This window comes from Silene latifolia, chromosome 1 (genome assembly GCF_048544455.1).
Source record: "Silene latifolia isolate original U9 population chromosome 1, ASM4854445v1, whole genome shotgun sequence".
Taxonomy (NCBI): domain Eukaryota; kingdom Viridiplantae; phylum Streptophyta; class Magnoliopsida; order Caryophyllales; family Caryophyllaceae; genus Silene; species Silene latifolia.
The window spans coordinates 40,875,379-40,888,293 of NC_133526.1; the positions used below are offsets into that span (position 1 = coordinate 40,875,379).

The window sequence follows — 12,915 nt, forward strand, 5'->3', positions numbered from 1 at the left end:
GACAACTTGAGAAAATACTTTGTATAGCGGCGGAGGTATCCAAACCCATTGTGGACACCCCAGCGCACAATCATAACATATGAATGAAACGCCTGTTTCCCAATCAAAGTGTCTGTCCCCTCCGAAATTTGCCGCCAAACGAGGAAAGAAACGCTATCAAAGCCGCAACCCCGATTACCTCGGTCAAAACCGAGAGCGACGGGGAACACGACGGCCGATACGCTAAAAGAGAAACGTATACTCAGCGCAATTGAGACGCCAATCTAGCGGTCAATATGCCTACATTCAAGCTACGGACGCTATCGAAGCCGCAACCCCGATTACCTCGGTCAAAACCGAGAGCGACGGGGAACACGACGGCCGATACGCTAAAAGAGAAACGTATACTCGCCGCAATTGAGACGCCAATCTAGCGGTCAATATGCCTACACGATTACGGACGCTATCAAAGCCGCAACCCCGATTACCTCTCGGTCAAAACCGAGAGCGACGGGAACACGACGGATGCGCTAATAGAGAGACGTATACTCGCGCACCGAGACGCCAATCTAGCGGTCAATATGCCTACACGATTCATTCGGACGCTATCAAAGCCGCAACCCCGATTACCTCGGTCAAAACCGAGAGCGACGGGGAACACGACGGCCGATGCGCTAAAAGAGAGACGTATACTCGCGCACCGAGACGCCAATCTAGCGGTCAATATGCCTACACGATTCTGAACGCTAAAGACGTTGAACACAGTTGAGACGTGCATTCGAACTACCTCGGTCATGCCGAGTGCGGAAACGAGCGCACTCAATCAGCAACGTGAAAAGAAGCGAAGAACTATGATCGAAGCCCCGGCCAAGCCAAAGGCCGGTGAAGATAACTTTATTACAGGTAATTGCAAGGAGAGTACAAACGACGGCCGTCCCCATGTGGGTAGCCTAAACTCTACCTACCAAAGTTTTACAAAAGGCAAAAAAACAAAAAAAAGCAAAAGGTTACAGACTTGGGATTTGAAGCGCCAAAAGGATGGCAGGGAGAGAAGGCTCAATAGTTGGCCCCCGAACAGCTGAAGCTATCCGAGACGCCGGGTGAGTCCGGTGACGACCGCCCGTCTCCCTATGCCTGCTGTTGCCCTCCATCTGTAGCAACGGCATCTTCGGTGGCCGGCTTTGAGGAAGGCTGACCATCTCCAAGTAACTCCTTCGCCTCGGCTGTCTGAGCTGCCTTCGCCGCTTCCGCCTTCTCCGCAGCCTCAGCTATCTCATCCATGAGCTGATCATATTTATCCCACGGGAAGGAGCCGTCAGGGACGGACCTTCTGATTGCCTCCCTGGCCGCCTCCTCGGCCCGGTCCCGGAATTGGACGCACATTTTAGGGAGGAGATCGTCTTGGAGCATTTCAATATCCTTCTCTTTTTGAGCAAGGATAGCCTGCACATTACTGAGCACCTCCGCCTGCTTGTGGAACCGACCCTCCCACTCGTCCCTCTTGGCAACCACAGCGTCGTAGGCGCCTTTATACCTATTCCGCTCCTCCATCATCTTGGCCGTGGCACCATCAGCATCCTCAACTTTGGCCCTCTCAGCCCTCGGCGACTTTTCACCTCCTCCGCACGCCTCACAAAGAAGATGAAGATCCAGCTTAGCCTTCCCGGCTTCCCCCTTCGCAGCGGAGAGATCAAGCTGGAGCCTTGTAATCAGCGGCCCGGATTGGGCCGTGGCCTTTTCCTGCTCTATGATAAGGGAGGCGGCCAGACGACTCCATCTCCCCAGCCTCTTGTATATTTTCTCGCCCTCCGCCACGAGCTCGGTGGGAGTAAACTTACGGGGTAGGGAGTCCACAACGACGTTTTGGTCACCACCTTCTCGGCCGCCTTCTCGCCGCCTTCTCCGGTCGCGTTCGGTTCGAGAAGAACGGCAGCCGCCGACGATGGATCTACAAAAAATTTACACAGAGCATCCAGGTCACCTTGCGTTGACACGTCGAAAGCCCGTCGTCGAATGCCCAACGAGCCGGCTAAATCCGAACCACAAGTTAAATCCGTGTACGATTCGAACCCTCTTAGTTGGAGTCTTTGGTGGAAGCGAACTCCTCCCCAAGAACGGCGGCGGAAGCGGGCAGTGGGTCTTTCCTCTTCCTCGGAGAAGGGACCTTAGCAACGGTCACCTCCTCCTCGAAATGTTGATCACCTCCACATGAGCCTTTTCGCCACCGGGGTCGAAGAGGGAGTTGCCATTGAAGCGGCCGCCGACTTGACGCCGCCTTCTTCGATCTCTTCGACACACCACCAAGAACCCGTGCTCGAGCCGTCTCCGATCCAACGCCTTCGCCTGTTTGTCCATAAGATCGTTAGGGGACACTCGGCGATCCTTCACTTCAGCCGTAGGATGACGGGTGAGAACCTTCCCGTCCTTATCAAGCCCCAACCTCCCCAAGTCTTTCTCTGACAGATCCCGACCAAACCGATCTGCAAAAATCGAACAAGAGTTACGTAAAGGAAGTAAAAGCAAAGCTCAGGAAAAAGAACATAGCAAGCAAAGGTGGGCCTCACACCGACCCCACTCACCCCAGCTGAGGGCCGGTATGAGGCCGACGCGGCATAGCATCTCGTCCTGAAGAATAATCCGAGTCGGGGCGACCATCCCTCCTCAAAGATCAAATAGCCGCATTGCCCGCCTCTCATCCGCGAAAAGAGGGACAAAAGTAGCGTCCATCTTAACCTTGTTACCCCGGGAGACGTACTTCTCATACTCCTCCCGGGTCTCACACCGTAGGTGAACGGGGCCATGAAAAGACCGAGGCAACGGGTAGTCCTCCCAAGACTGGACGTACACCCATCACTCTTGCCAGTCTTTGCAGGAAGTGAGTTTGTTTACGGAGACATATCCCGGCTCCGTCTGCACGCTATACCACCCCACCCTTCGGGCGAATGACGGCCGAAGACTATGAAGTCGGCGGAATAAGTCAACCGTAGGGACCTCCCCTTTAAAGAGACAGAGCCATACAAAGCCAATTATCGTCCTCACGGCCAACGGATGCAGTTGGGCCACGGCAAGATTCATAGCTCTGATGATGGGCACGACGTGTTCGTTCAAAGGAAACCGGAGCCCGTACTCCAATTGCCTAATGTACACGCCGATATGACCCGGGGGAGGACAGCAGACCGCCTGACCCTCCCGAGGGAAAACGATCTTATACCCCTCACCAAGGAAGAAGTGATCTCCGAAAAGAGTTTCCCGAGTCGCTTGCGAATTTGTTTGTCCAGGCACGGTCGAGGCCGGTCGTGCGAGCCTCACCATGGTCCGGAATGCCCTCCTCCCACCACCGCCAGAGCCCCTCACCGCGATCCGGAGTAGTAATCCTCCCACCGTCACCGGGAGCCCCCTCATCGTCATCCTCATCTTCCAACCCCTCCAGGAGGGCCATCTCAGCTACAGGGGAAGGAGACCTAAGCCCCCCAAACCTTAGCGGGATGGCCTCCAGTATCTCCTCCTCATCAAAACGCGACGGGGAACCCCCCGGCGCAGAAGTACCAATCACGGCATCAGCAGAAGACATGATTCACAAAAATTACTAGCAAGAAAAAAATAAAAGTTTGTTTGTTTACCTTAAAGAAAAACACTCGCCGGATCAAATCTTCCGAAGATTAAGAAGACAAAGACAACCCTTGAAAGTTTGGAGAGATGAAGGTTTTAGAGAGAAATTTTCGAAAATAAAACGGAGGCCAAAATCACGGAATAACTACCCTATTTATAGAGAAAAGCCCATGAAGAAGGACCAATCAGGGCACAGCCCATGAAGCGTCAACCAATCAGCGAACACACACGTGTCAAGCATGCAACCGCGGAATGTCAATCGTCGCAACAGTTGAATGTCAATCAATGCAACAGTGACCAAACGTCTTCAACACGCCTATTCACATCTCTTCGATTTGTTCATCTCCCTCAAACAGATTCCTAGGTACCTAGTCTCCGCCGGCTCTTGATCAACCAAGCCGGAAGCACGGGCGGGGCAATCCAAATCAACCTAAGACTCTCGGCCGGTCTCGGCGGCGTCATGTTCTTTTCCACATCGGATACCCTTTACGCATCCATGTGGAGGGGGGATATGGTATATGGAGCGGCCTAGCAAGAGCCACGCCGGTACACAAGAAGACACCGATCTGAAAAGATTTTCAAATTTACTCTGCAAATATACGCTCGGATACATCGGAGCCCATACCACGGCATAGACTACGCTGGGGGCAAATTGATGGGGCATATTCTCGCACCACCGACCAAGTCAACACACCGAGCAAGGTCAAAGATATCCACAAAGAAGTCAACGACTCGGATCGCTTAGCCGATCTGACCCCATCGGCTGCTAGCTTGTGAGTATCGGCATGGCAACCCGCCAAATGGGGCACATATCCGCGTACTCACATCCAAGACCCTCGGCCGGCCCGCCGTAGGTCCATCGGCCGAGGGTAGAACGGTCTTTCCACCGATAAGCCACTTGGCCACTTGGCTACTACGTGACAAAAGGTGAAAGCCTATAAATACTCCTCAACCTTCATTGAGGAAAGGATCCAGGACATCTCAGAACTTAACCTAAATACACTATTCATCTGGTAATATCTCCCTTATCTCTCTACAATACATCTCTAGCCAAGTATCACAGCTTAATCCTTTAAGTTTACTGACTTGGGCGTCGGAGTGAGTACGCTTGGCACAAAGCCAAGCCCTCAGTTCGTTCATTGTTGCAGGAGAGACCGAGAGGAACGATAAGGACAAGAAGAATCCAACCCAAGACATTACTCTACAAGCCACGGGTGGTAACGATACTTGCTCTGGAATTACACCCGGAACAGTCAAAATTAACAAATTGTCCGGAAATCGTGCAAAATTTATCTAAAATAGACTTAATAGTTCTACAACTCTGATTAGAGGCTTTAGCGAAAATGATAGTGTCATCCGCAAAAGTGAGAAAAGGAATTTTCTCCACCCCGGATCCAATTCTAATACCAATATCACTACAGCTAACCGTATAAAATATAAAACTTTGTTATAAGAAACAAGATGGATTTAAGCAAGGAATCTAAGATACAATGTCCAATATGGAGCATATTTTTTTAGGTTGACTACATACTCTCTTGATGGGCTAGGAATCTAGGATACAATAATATTTATATCATAGAAACCAACAAACCATCGGTCCATCCCATTTTATTCCATGAGAGTGTTATACGCATACAACAGACTTCATAATGCTATGTACCAAAAAAAAACAGACTTCATAATGCTTGTATATCTTATTTATTGATATACAAGCATTATGAAGTCTGTTTTTTTTAATGATATCAAGAGAGTATATCTTATTTATTGATATCCTTTAGAACTCGTTTGTGAGGACATTGTATCCTAGATTCGTAGCCCATCAAGAGAGTATGTAGTCAACCTAAAAAAATATGCTCCATATTGGACATTCTATCTTAGATTCCTTGCTTAAATGAAACATATAGGGGTTGTTTGGTTGATAAGGAACTTAATTTTTCTAGGAAAATACAATTTATGTGAATTAAGTTCCCTTATCCAATTCAGGTGAATTTCGGACAAGTGTTTGGTTGCTCATGTAGGAATTAAATTCCACAGGAACTTCCAATGACCAAGGGGGAGTAGGTAAGCAACTTCCCACATCATGTTTTGTAAAATTTATGGCAACCAAACAATCCATGTTTTTCAAAATCATGGGATTTTCCAATGCCTATGTTTTCTAAGTGGCAACCAAACGACTCCATAGATGAAAATAAGGTGGTCTTGAGTTTAAACTACTAAAAACGAAATTTTGTTCCATATATAAATTCAGTTTAGACATAGTGTTGGGTTGTTGCCCTGGAAAATAATCTCACTATGTTAGGCATTTATTAAATGTAGTGGTCCTATCATTTTAAGGTCTACAAAATGAAAAATACTTGTGTACTCCGGGAGGACGGTACTCCTTACACTCAAAAGCAATTCACAAAATAGAATATTTTAATAACTTGAGTGTAAGGAGTACCGTCCTCCCGGAGTACACAAGAATTTTTCCTACAAAATACATACTACAGACAATTGGTCTCCCTTGTGACGGGTTACCATTTGTGACGGATATTTTGTGAGTTAAAATGGTAACAAAATGGGTTAGTGGAGAAAGGGGACCACATGAATAGTGTTGCAGAGAGAGAAAAAGTGGGTACTTCGTGAGGTAAAATGGTATCCGTCACTCAAGAGTGACGGATATGTGCCGTCACAAACAAGAATTCGTGTACTACAGATATGACGGTGATACACATTCATTCATTTAAAAAACAGTAGTTAACTTGCTGAGTTTTTTAAAAAATTCATTATTGAGACCTCGTTAGTCTCTCTGTTCAGTTCCCGTGTCGAAACCATGATCTGTATCCACTTGCTATTAACTTTATTATTCCTATTAGGGTTTCTACTTCGAGTTTTTGAGGAGTTTTGAGGTTGCCAGGATTTGAACCCGTGACCTTAGGTCACACGGGCTCTGATACCATGATAGATGAACCAACTCAACCAAAACCTTAAGGTGATGGTTGAGACCCAACTATTATAAATATTCCTATTATTACATAATACGGAGTATTATTTTGTACTAACTCCTAAACTACTCCGTATTAAACTTCTTCCCATGTTCCATAGACTCTGGTCTGTTTTTTTCTTTCTTTAATATTAGCCACAGCCATTTAGCCATCTGGGTTATTAAGTTTCAGTGGGATGTATCAATCATGATTTATTATTGGTGGAACTAACAAATTAAAAATCCATCTGCATCACCTAATATTATAAGAAAAAGAAACACAAATAAAATGTAAAGAAGTCTTTAGTAAAGTTTATTCCAATCACATTGTAGACTATAAGAAGTATATACAATAAAACAAATTAATTGAGCTGGCAGTCAATGATCAACTACCATGAACCAAAATCTCACCTCCTTTCCTCTCTTCCATCTCTTTCTTTGAAAATTCCCTTCATACTATCATCATTTTTTCATATATTATTCAATCTTTTTTACCATCTTGTAATAATAATCTCTCAAATATTGCACAATAATTCACAATATGAACTTTTTTTATAACTTGCCTCTAATAATACTTTATCTCTTGATATTTGTTTTTCCTATATGTTTCAGCAGTGGTAGCCTACAATGGTATAATAGTTGTGGGACAAACTTTACTTGTGGCAGTGTAAGCGTTGGTTTTCCGTTTTGGGGAGGTATTTGGAGGCCAAAGCAATGCGGGTATCCTGAATTTGAGCTCAGCTGTGAGGGTGAAATCAAGTCGACCATCCAAATTGCGGAAACCAAATTTTACGTGTTAGATATCGATGAAACTGGTAAAAGCCTCAAGATTGCGAGGCAGGATTTGAGTGATGGGTATTGCTTGACCAAGTTTCAAAACACGACCATGAATTTCGACCGATTTTATTACCCTGTAGCATTACAGAACATCACACTTTTATATGGGTGCCCTCCTCCTCCCGGTGATTCTTATGGTGGTGAAACTGTTAAGTATCCGGGTCAATTTTATTGCAGGATTAATGGTGTTAGTGATACTACTGGATACTGTCAATCTGGAGCTACTGGCCCTAATGGATGTCATGCCAGTGTTGTGGTTCCGGTTCCAACATCATTAGAGCCAGATATACTAAACGGTACCTCGGATTTGAGTACAACTTTTGATAAGGGGTTTATGGTAAATTACAAGGTATCGGACGAGGATGCAGGTTTGTGCAGTAGTTGTAATGTGTCAAAGGGTCGATGTGGGTTCGATTCGAGCGAGAATGTTGCTACTTGTTTTTGCCCTGATGGAACTTATGGAGATGCACCTTGTGGAAACAAATCACAGGTTTCAGGTTTGTGCTCTCTTTTTTGGTCTTCCATTTATCCATTTGAATGTTTTTTTTGGAGATTGTATTTTGATCAAAATGCTTATATTTTGCACTACTTGTTTCGATCGGAAACATGCTAGTCGAGTAGTCGGTGGTATTGAGTTATAACTATCGTTCTTTCTATTGTCATCAAATTTACTTGTTTAGAGTAATGATTGTTAAATACTCGTTCCAGTTTTGATCTCCGAATTGATATTCACTGCGTGCTCACAATCCCCTTTTCTCCGAATTGATATCGGAATTGATATTTGGCCAATAATGTCCCACAGTGCTGTAATGGAAACCTTTCAATACCATACCCATGATAGTTATCAATTAGCAACAAGTTTTGCTTGTGACCGTCACAAGTTATAACGTCTCACAACTCCCGTTCCTTTTCAACATTATTTTAATCACAAGTTAGTTAGAATTTGTGATCAATTAGAGACTCTAAGAAGAACTCTAACTGTTGCTGGAAAAAGCATTAGCAATTGTTAGTAATTAGAAGCGAAAAAGTAAGGGTAACTTATTAGCAAGTTTTGAACGTTTCTTGACGAAATTGGATTAACCAAATTCAGGGTAGCAGCCTATTTTTCCGGTACATACAATGCTAGGCTGCTAAATAAGTTAAGACTAGTCTTTCATTGTAATTAATTGTATATCTAGGTATCTTAAATTGATGATGATTATTAGTCAATTTATTGGTATATTGTCCATTTCTACTTAAATAATGAGTTGACAACTTTACCAAACTTGTGACCATATGCTTTTGTCTCTGCTTCTACTACATGTTATTAGTTCACCTACTTTTCTTTTTAGGACATAACCTGCCCATATCTTAGGCCCTTGGTGGGTGGGTCGGTGGGAGATGGGCTACTAGCTTTCCCCTTTTTTATTCAATTTTCTCATTTCTAAACGTTTCCATGAAGAGTGAGCCCATGTTAAGACTCAGTCCAAGTCTCCACCCAACATGGGAATCGGTCAAAGTCATACTAAATGAACTACTAGTATTCTTCTTTTATGTAGTCATGGTGTTGAATCTTACTTTATATTAATATCATTTGTCGTCGGATTGTTCTCGGTCATTTTGTCGTAAACGCTATTGACAACTCTTCTGAAATTGGGTTGTAATAGTCTTTAGTGTTGTGTAGGAAACTAAACGAATAGTAAGAATAAGAGTCACAATATGGAAGATGAATACTATGATCAGAGTCAAAATATGAAATTTTTGTGATATTGTGAGAACAAGATATATTTAGGAATATGGTGTTACTATCTTTAGTGTTGGTCTGCCGGATTAGTAACAGTGGATCCATGTCGGAGAAAACATGAGATTGTAACTAATAAAAACATGAGGGTAAAGAATGAGAAAAAAAATGTCACTCAAGGACAAATGCAGCAACAATCTTATAAATTTACTGTCACTAACTTAGTTTGTAGAGATATGAAGCGTGGTATTCATAACCTGATCTCGAATACTTCTAGTATTGAGTATCCTTATAGGGTCCCTCAACAGTGTACACTAAAAGAAAAAAGCGACCTATGTCATGTTACTCACTGTAGAAATGTCTGGTAATGATGCTGGCAAATCCAGAAATATTAATACGACTGGACCAACTAGATCATAAGTATCTCAGTCTTGTCCCTCGGAATTTCTAGAGCATAACTCACAATATATACTCGAATTGATAGACTGAAAAGCAAACAATTTTTATAAGAAGTTTTGTACTAGCCCTTAAAATGGAGTTAAGTTCTAGTTTCCACTTTTTCATGTTTGCCTACTCATAATGTGATTTTACGCAAAATTCATGCTTGTACATTGAAGTCTATGCTATATTGCTATGTTATCGTATTCATTGTGTGTTTGAACCATACATTTGTTTGACCCTCTTGAGTCGTGAAGAGGATGTAAACAAGTTGAAAAGAAGAAGCTATGTGCATGTTCAAGTCTCGGACTCTGTTAATTTATGAAAATTCTCCTTTTTTCTGTTAGTACAGTATATGAAGTGCGAAAATGTCATAGCAATGTCGAATTATCGAGCTTGGACATGGGTACGTGAGTTAATATGAAGAATGGGACTTGGTTCAAGAGTACATATTTTAACAGTAGCTTGTTGAGTTGTTGATACAAAGAGAGCAAAGTAGTTACATAGTTATCTTTCATGAGTAATTTCTAACATTACTTCTCAATTGCAGGAAATAAATCCCTCAAAAAGGCTGTAATTATAGGTAACTCATTCTGATGTCTACACATTCACTCTAATAACCAGAATTCACCAGGACAAAAAAATGATTTTTTCTTTAAAATAATTGTCAGGGGTATCAGCTGGAAGCGGTATACTTGTAGCGCTACTAGCAGCCTGCCTCTTCATGGTGCAAAGAAAAAAGAGAATTATCTCTCAGACTAGAACCAAAGACCTTCATTTGGCTAGTCTCAGCACAGACCGTCCCTCGAGTAACGGATTTTATCCGGGCCAAGGTTACAGCACTACTCCTTCAACATTTATGTCACAGAGCACACCCTCTTACCCATCCTCAAAATCTGATCTTGGTAATAGCAGCTCCTACCTTGGTGTTAAGCTATTCAGTTATGGTGAACTTGAAGAAGCCACTGAAAACTTCAATGAGTCTCGAGAGCTTGGAGATGGAGGGTTTGGTACTGTATACTATGGTAAGCCAAAAATAATCTCTACTTTACAATTTTATTCATATTAGAAGTTTAAACTCTTAGTGATCTCATGGCATAGGAAATATGTCAATATGATTCATAATAAGACTCTGTGTTATTATGCATATGAAATGCATTAGTATGATCCATACTACTGCTCTTTCTGATGATATGGCATAGGGAGTGCATCTATTTGGGAACGTATAGCGTAGAAAATACATTACATGACTTTTATCTAAGGTATTTCTCTTCAAATGGGTTGTGTTTAGGTGAGCTCAGTGATGGACGTGTTGTTGCAGTTAAACGCTTGTATGAGAATAGCGTCAAACGAATGGGACAGTTCATGAATGAAGTTCAAATTCTAGCTCGTTTAAGGCACGATAATTTGGTCACTTTATATGGGTGCACCTCTAAAAGGAGCAGAGATCTCCTTTTGGTATACGAGTACATCCCAAATGGTACGGTTGCCGATCATCTTCATGGGAGACTTTCGGTTTCTAATAAGATACCTTGGTCTATACGACTAAGCATCGCTGTTGAGACGGCAGAGGCCTTGTCTTTCCTTCACGAGAATGATGTTATACATCGTGATGTTAAAACGACAAACATTCTCCTGGACAATAACTTCCGGGTAAAGGTAGCTGATTTTGGACTGTCAAGGTTATTCCCTAATGACGTTACCCATGTATCCACTGCACCACAAGGGACTCCTGGTTATGTGGATCCCGAGTATTACCAATGTTATCATCTCACAGAGAAGAGTGACGTTTACAGCTTTGGAGTTGTCATAATGGAGCTAATCTCTTCAAAAGTGGCGGTAGACATCACAAGGCGTAGACACGACATTAATTTGTCTAATATGGCCGTTGACAGGATTCAGAAGCATGCATTGCAGGAGATTGTCGACCCTAGTTTGGGATATGACAATGACTATGTTGTACAAAAGTTGGTGAACTTAACCGCTGAATTAGCTTTCCGGTGTTTACAGCCAGAGAGGGAGACAAGACCTTTAATGAAAGAAGTGCTCGAGACTTTAAAAGACATTCAGAAGACAATGGTGGATGCACAAAAACAGGTAGTCGTGGATATTCAAGAAAGCGACGATGATGCAGGACTTTTGAAGAATGATCCACCTCCATTTTCACCAGACAAAGAAGTAAATGACAGAAAGCAATTTAAATGACACTTTGTAGTAGTAATATAAGAAAACCGTATATTCTTCCTGAATTTGATACTGGAGAGGTAGTGATTAACAGTCCAATATGCAGGGATATGTTCTTGTAGTCTTGTACATAATCCAATGAATCTCAATTTTTTTGCCTGTGATCGCTATCACAGCATTTTATAAACAGCGAAGCGTATAACTATTGCTACATAAATAGTGAAGCTCGGATGTGTGTGATTGATGCTCTGATCATGGTTCTAAACATACGGAGTATATCTTACTGTGCATACTATAATTTACATTGTACTAGTCTTTAATAATGATTAAACCGACCACTACGAAAAAGTAAAAAAAGACGTGAAGAGTTTAGAACGAGTTGGTACACTTAAGAGGGGAGTGAATTAGGTGTCCATTAAAAAATTTAGGTCCCAACTTAGCTAAATTAAACAGATTAGACTTAAAATGAGAGGAAGTGTTATGCTTAGAACAATTTAGGTTAGAAGTATTCAAGCACTAAACTGCCCAGTTCATGTAACAGTACCTGGGACTGTTGCGCAAATCTGAGAAGTACGAAAATATATGCTTGTAAGTAATAAGGCGGCGGAAAGTAAACTAGAGATAAACAATACTTTACAAGATTTTTGAGTTGGTTCGGCTTACATCTTATAGGCCTACGCCCAATGTTATCTTATCTCCTTTGCGTTCTATCTAATCCAAAAGTAACGTGGACCTATTTTTTCCCTCACAAAAAGTTGATACAATTAAGTAATAACGTGGACCTTTGGATTTGATGAAAGAGAGTAGTTTGTTTAAGAAATTTACTCAAATTACTAAACTCTTATAATAAAACAATTCGCCAACCTACTCCGGTCGCACTCAATCTCGAAACTACTCCGTTTCAAGACTTTTGTTCTCAAACTCAATTGTTCACTTAATGAAGGAGATTAGCTAATAGTACTAACAATAAGATAATTGAACAAGATATGCATGACAGTGTAGCGAACTGTTTCTTGAAAACTTTTAAAATTGATTTTGTAGAACTGATTTCAATTAAGGAACCCAAGAATTTTTGTAACACTCCCGTAAGTCGGGAGGTCTTCCTCGAGGCCATCATAACCCATGAAGATGTCATATGACTTGGTTTTTCAAGTTTGTAGTGCGAACAAACGAATAGAAGTACTTT

At 42.5% G+C, this 12,915-nt stretch overlaps 1 protein-coding gene across 1 annotated transcript; it reads left to right on the top strand.

Moving 5' to 3' along the window:
• The first annotated feature begins 6,822 nt into the window (after window positions 1-6,822).
• On the top strand, window positions 6,823-11,946 carry LOC141604307 (LEAF RUST 10 DISEASE-RESISTANCE LOCUS RECEPTOR-LIKE PROTEIN KINASE-like 1.4). Its single transcript, XM_074422958.1, has 4 exons — window positions 6,823-7,884; window positions 10,096-10,128; window positions 10,217-10,570; window positions 10,837-11,946. Exons 1-4 carry the CDS (start codon window positions 7,092-7,094, stop codon window positions 11,748-11,750), a joined length of 2,094 nt encoding a protein of 697 aa, XP_074279059.1. The 5' UTR covers window positions 6,823-7,091; the 3' UTR covers window positions 11,751-11,946.
• Window positions 11,947-12,915: the final 969 nt, after the last annotated feature.

Bases quoted from the DNA above. Each gene is read 5' to 3' on its own strand.
- LOC141604307 (XM_074422958.1), top strand. From the start codon at position 7,092: ATGAACTTTTTTTATAACTTGCCTCTAATAATACTTTATCTCTTGATA. The intron at 7,885-10,095 runs GTTTGTGCTCTC...TCTCAATTGCAG, and splicing joins AAACAAATCACAGGTTTCAG to GAAATAAATCCCTCAAAAAG. The intron at 10,129-10,216 runs GTAACTCATTCT...AATAATTGTCAG, and splicing joins CAAAAAGGCTGTAATTATAG to GGGTATCAGCTGGAAGCGGT.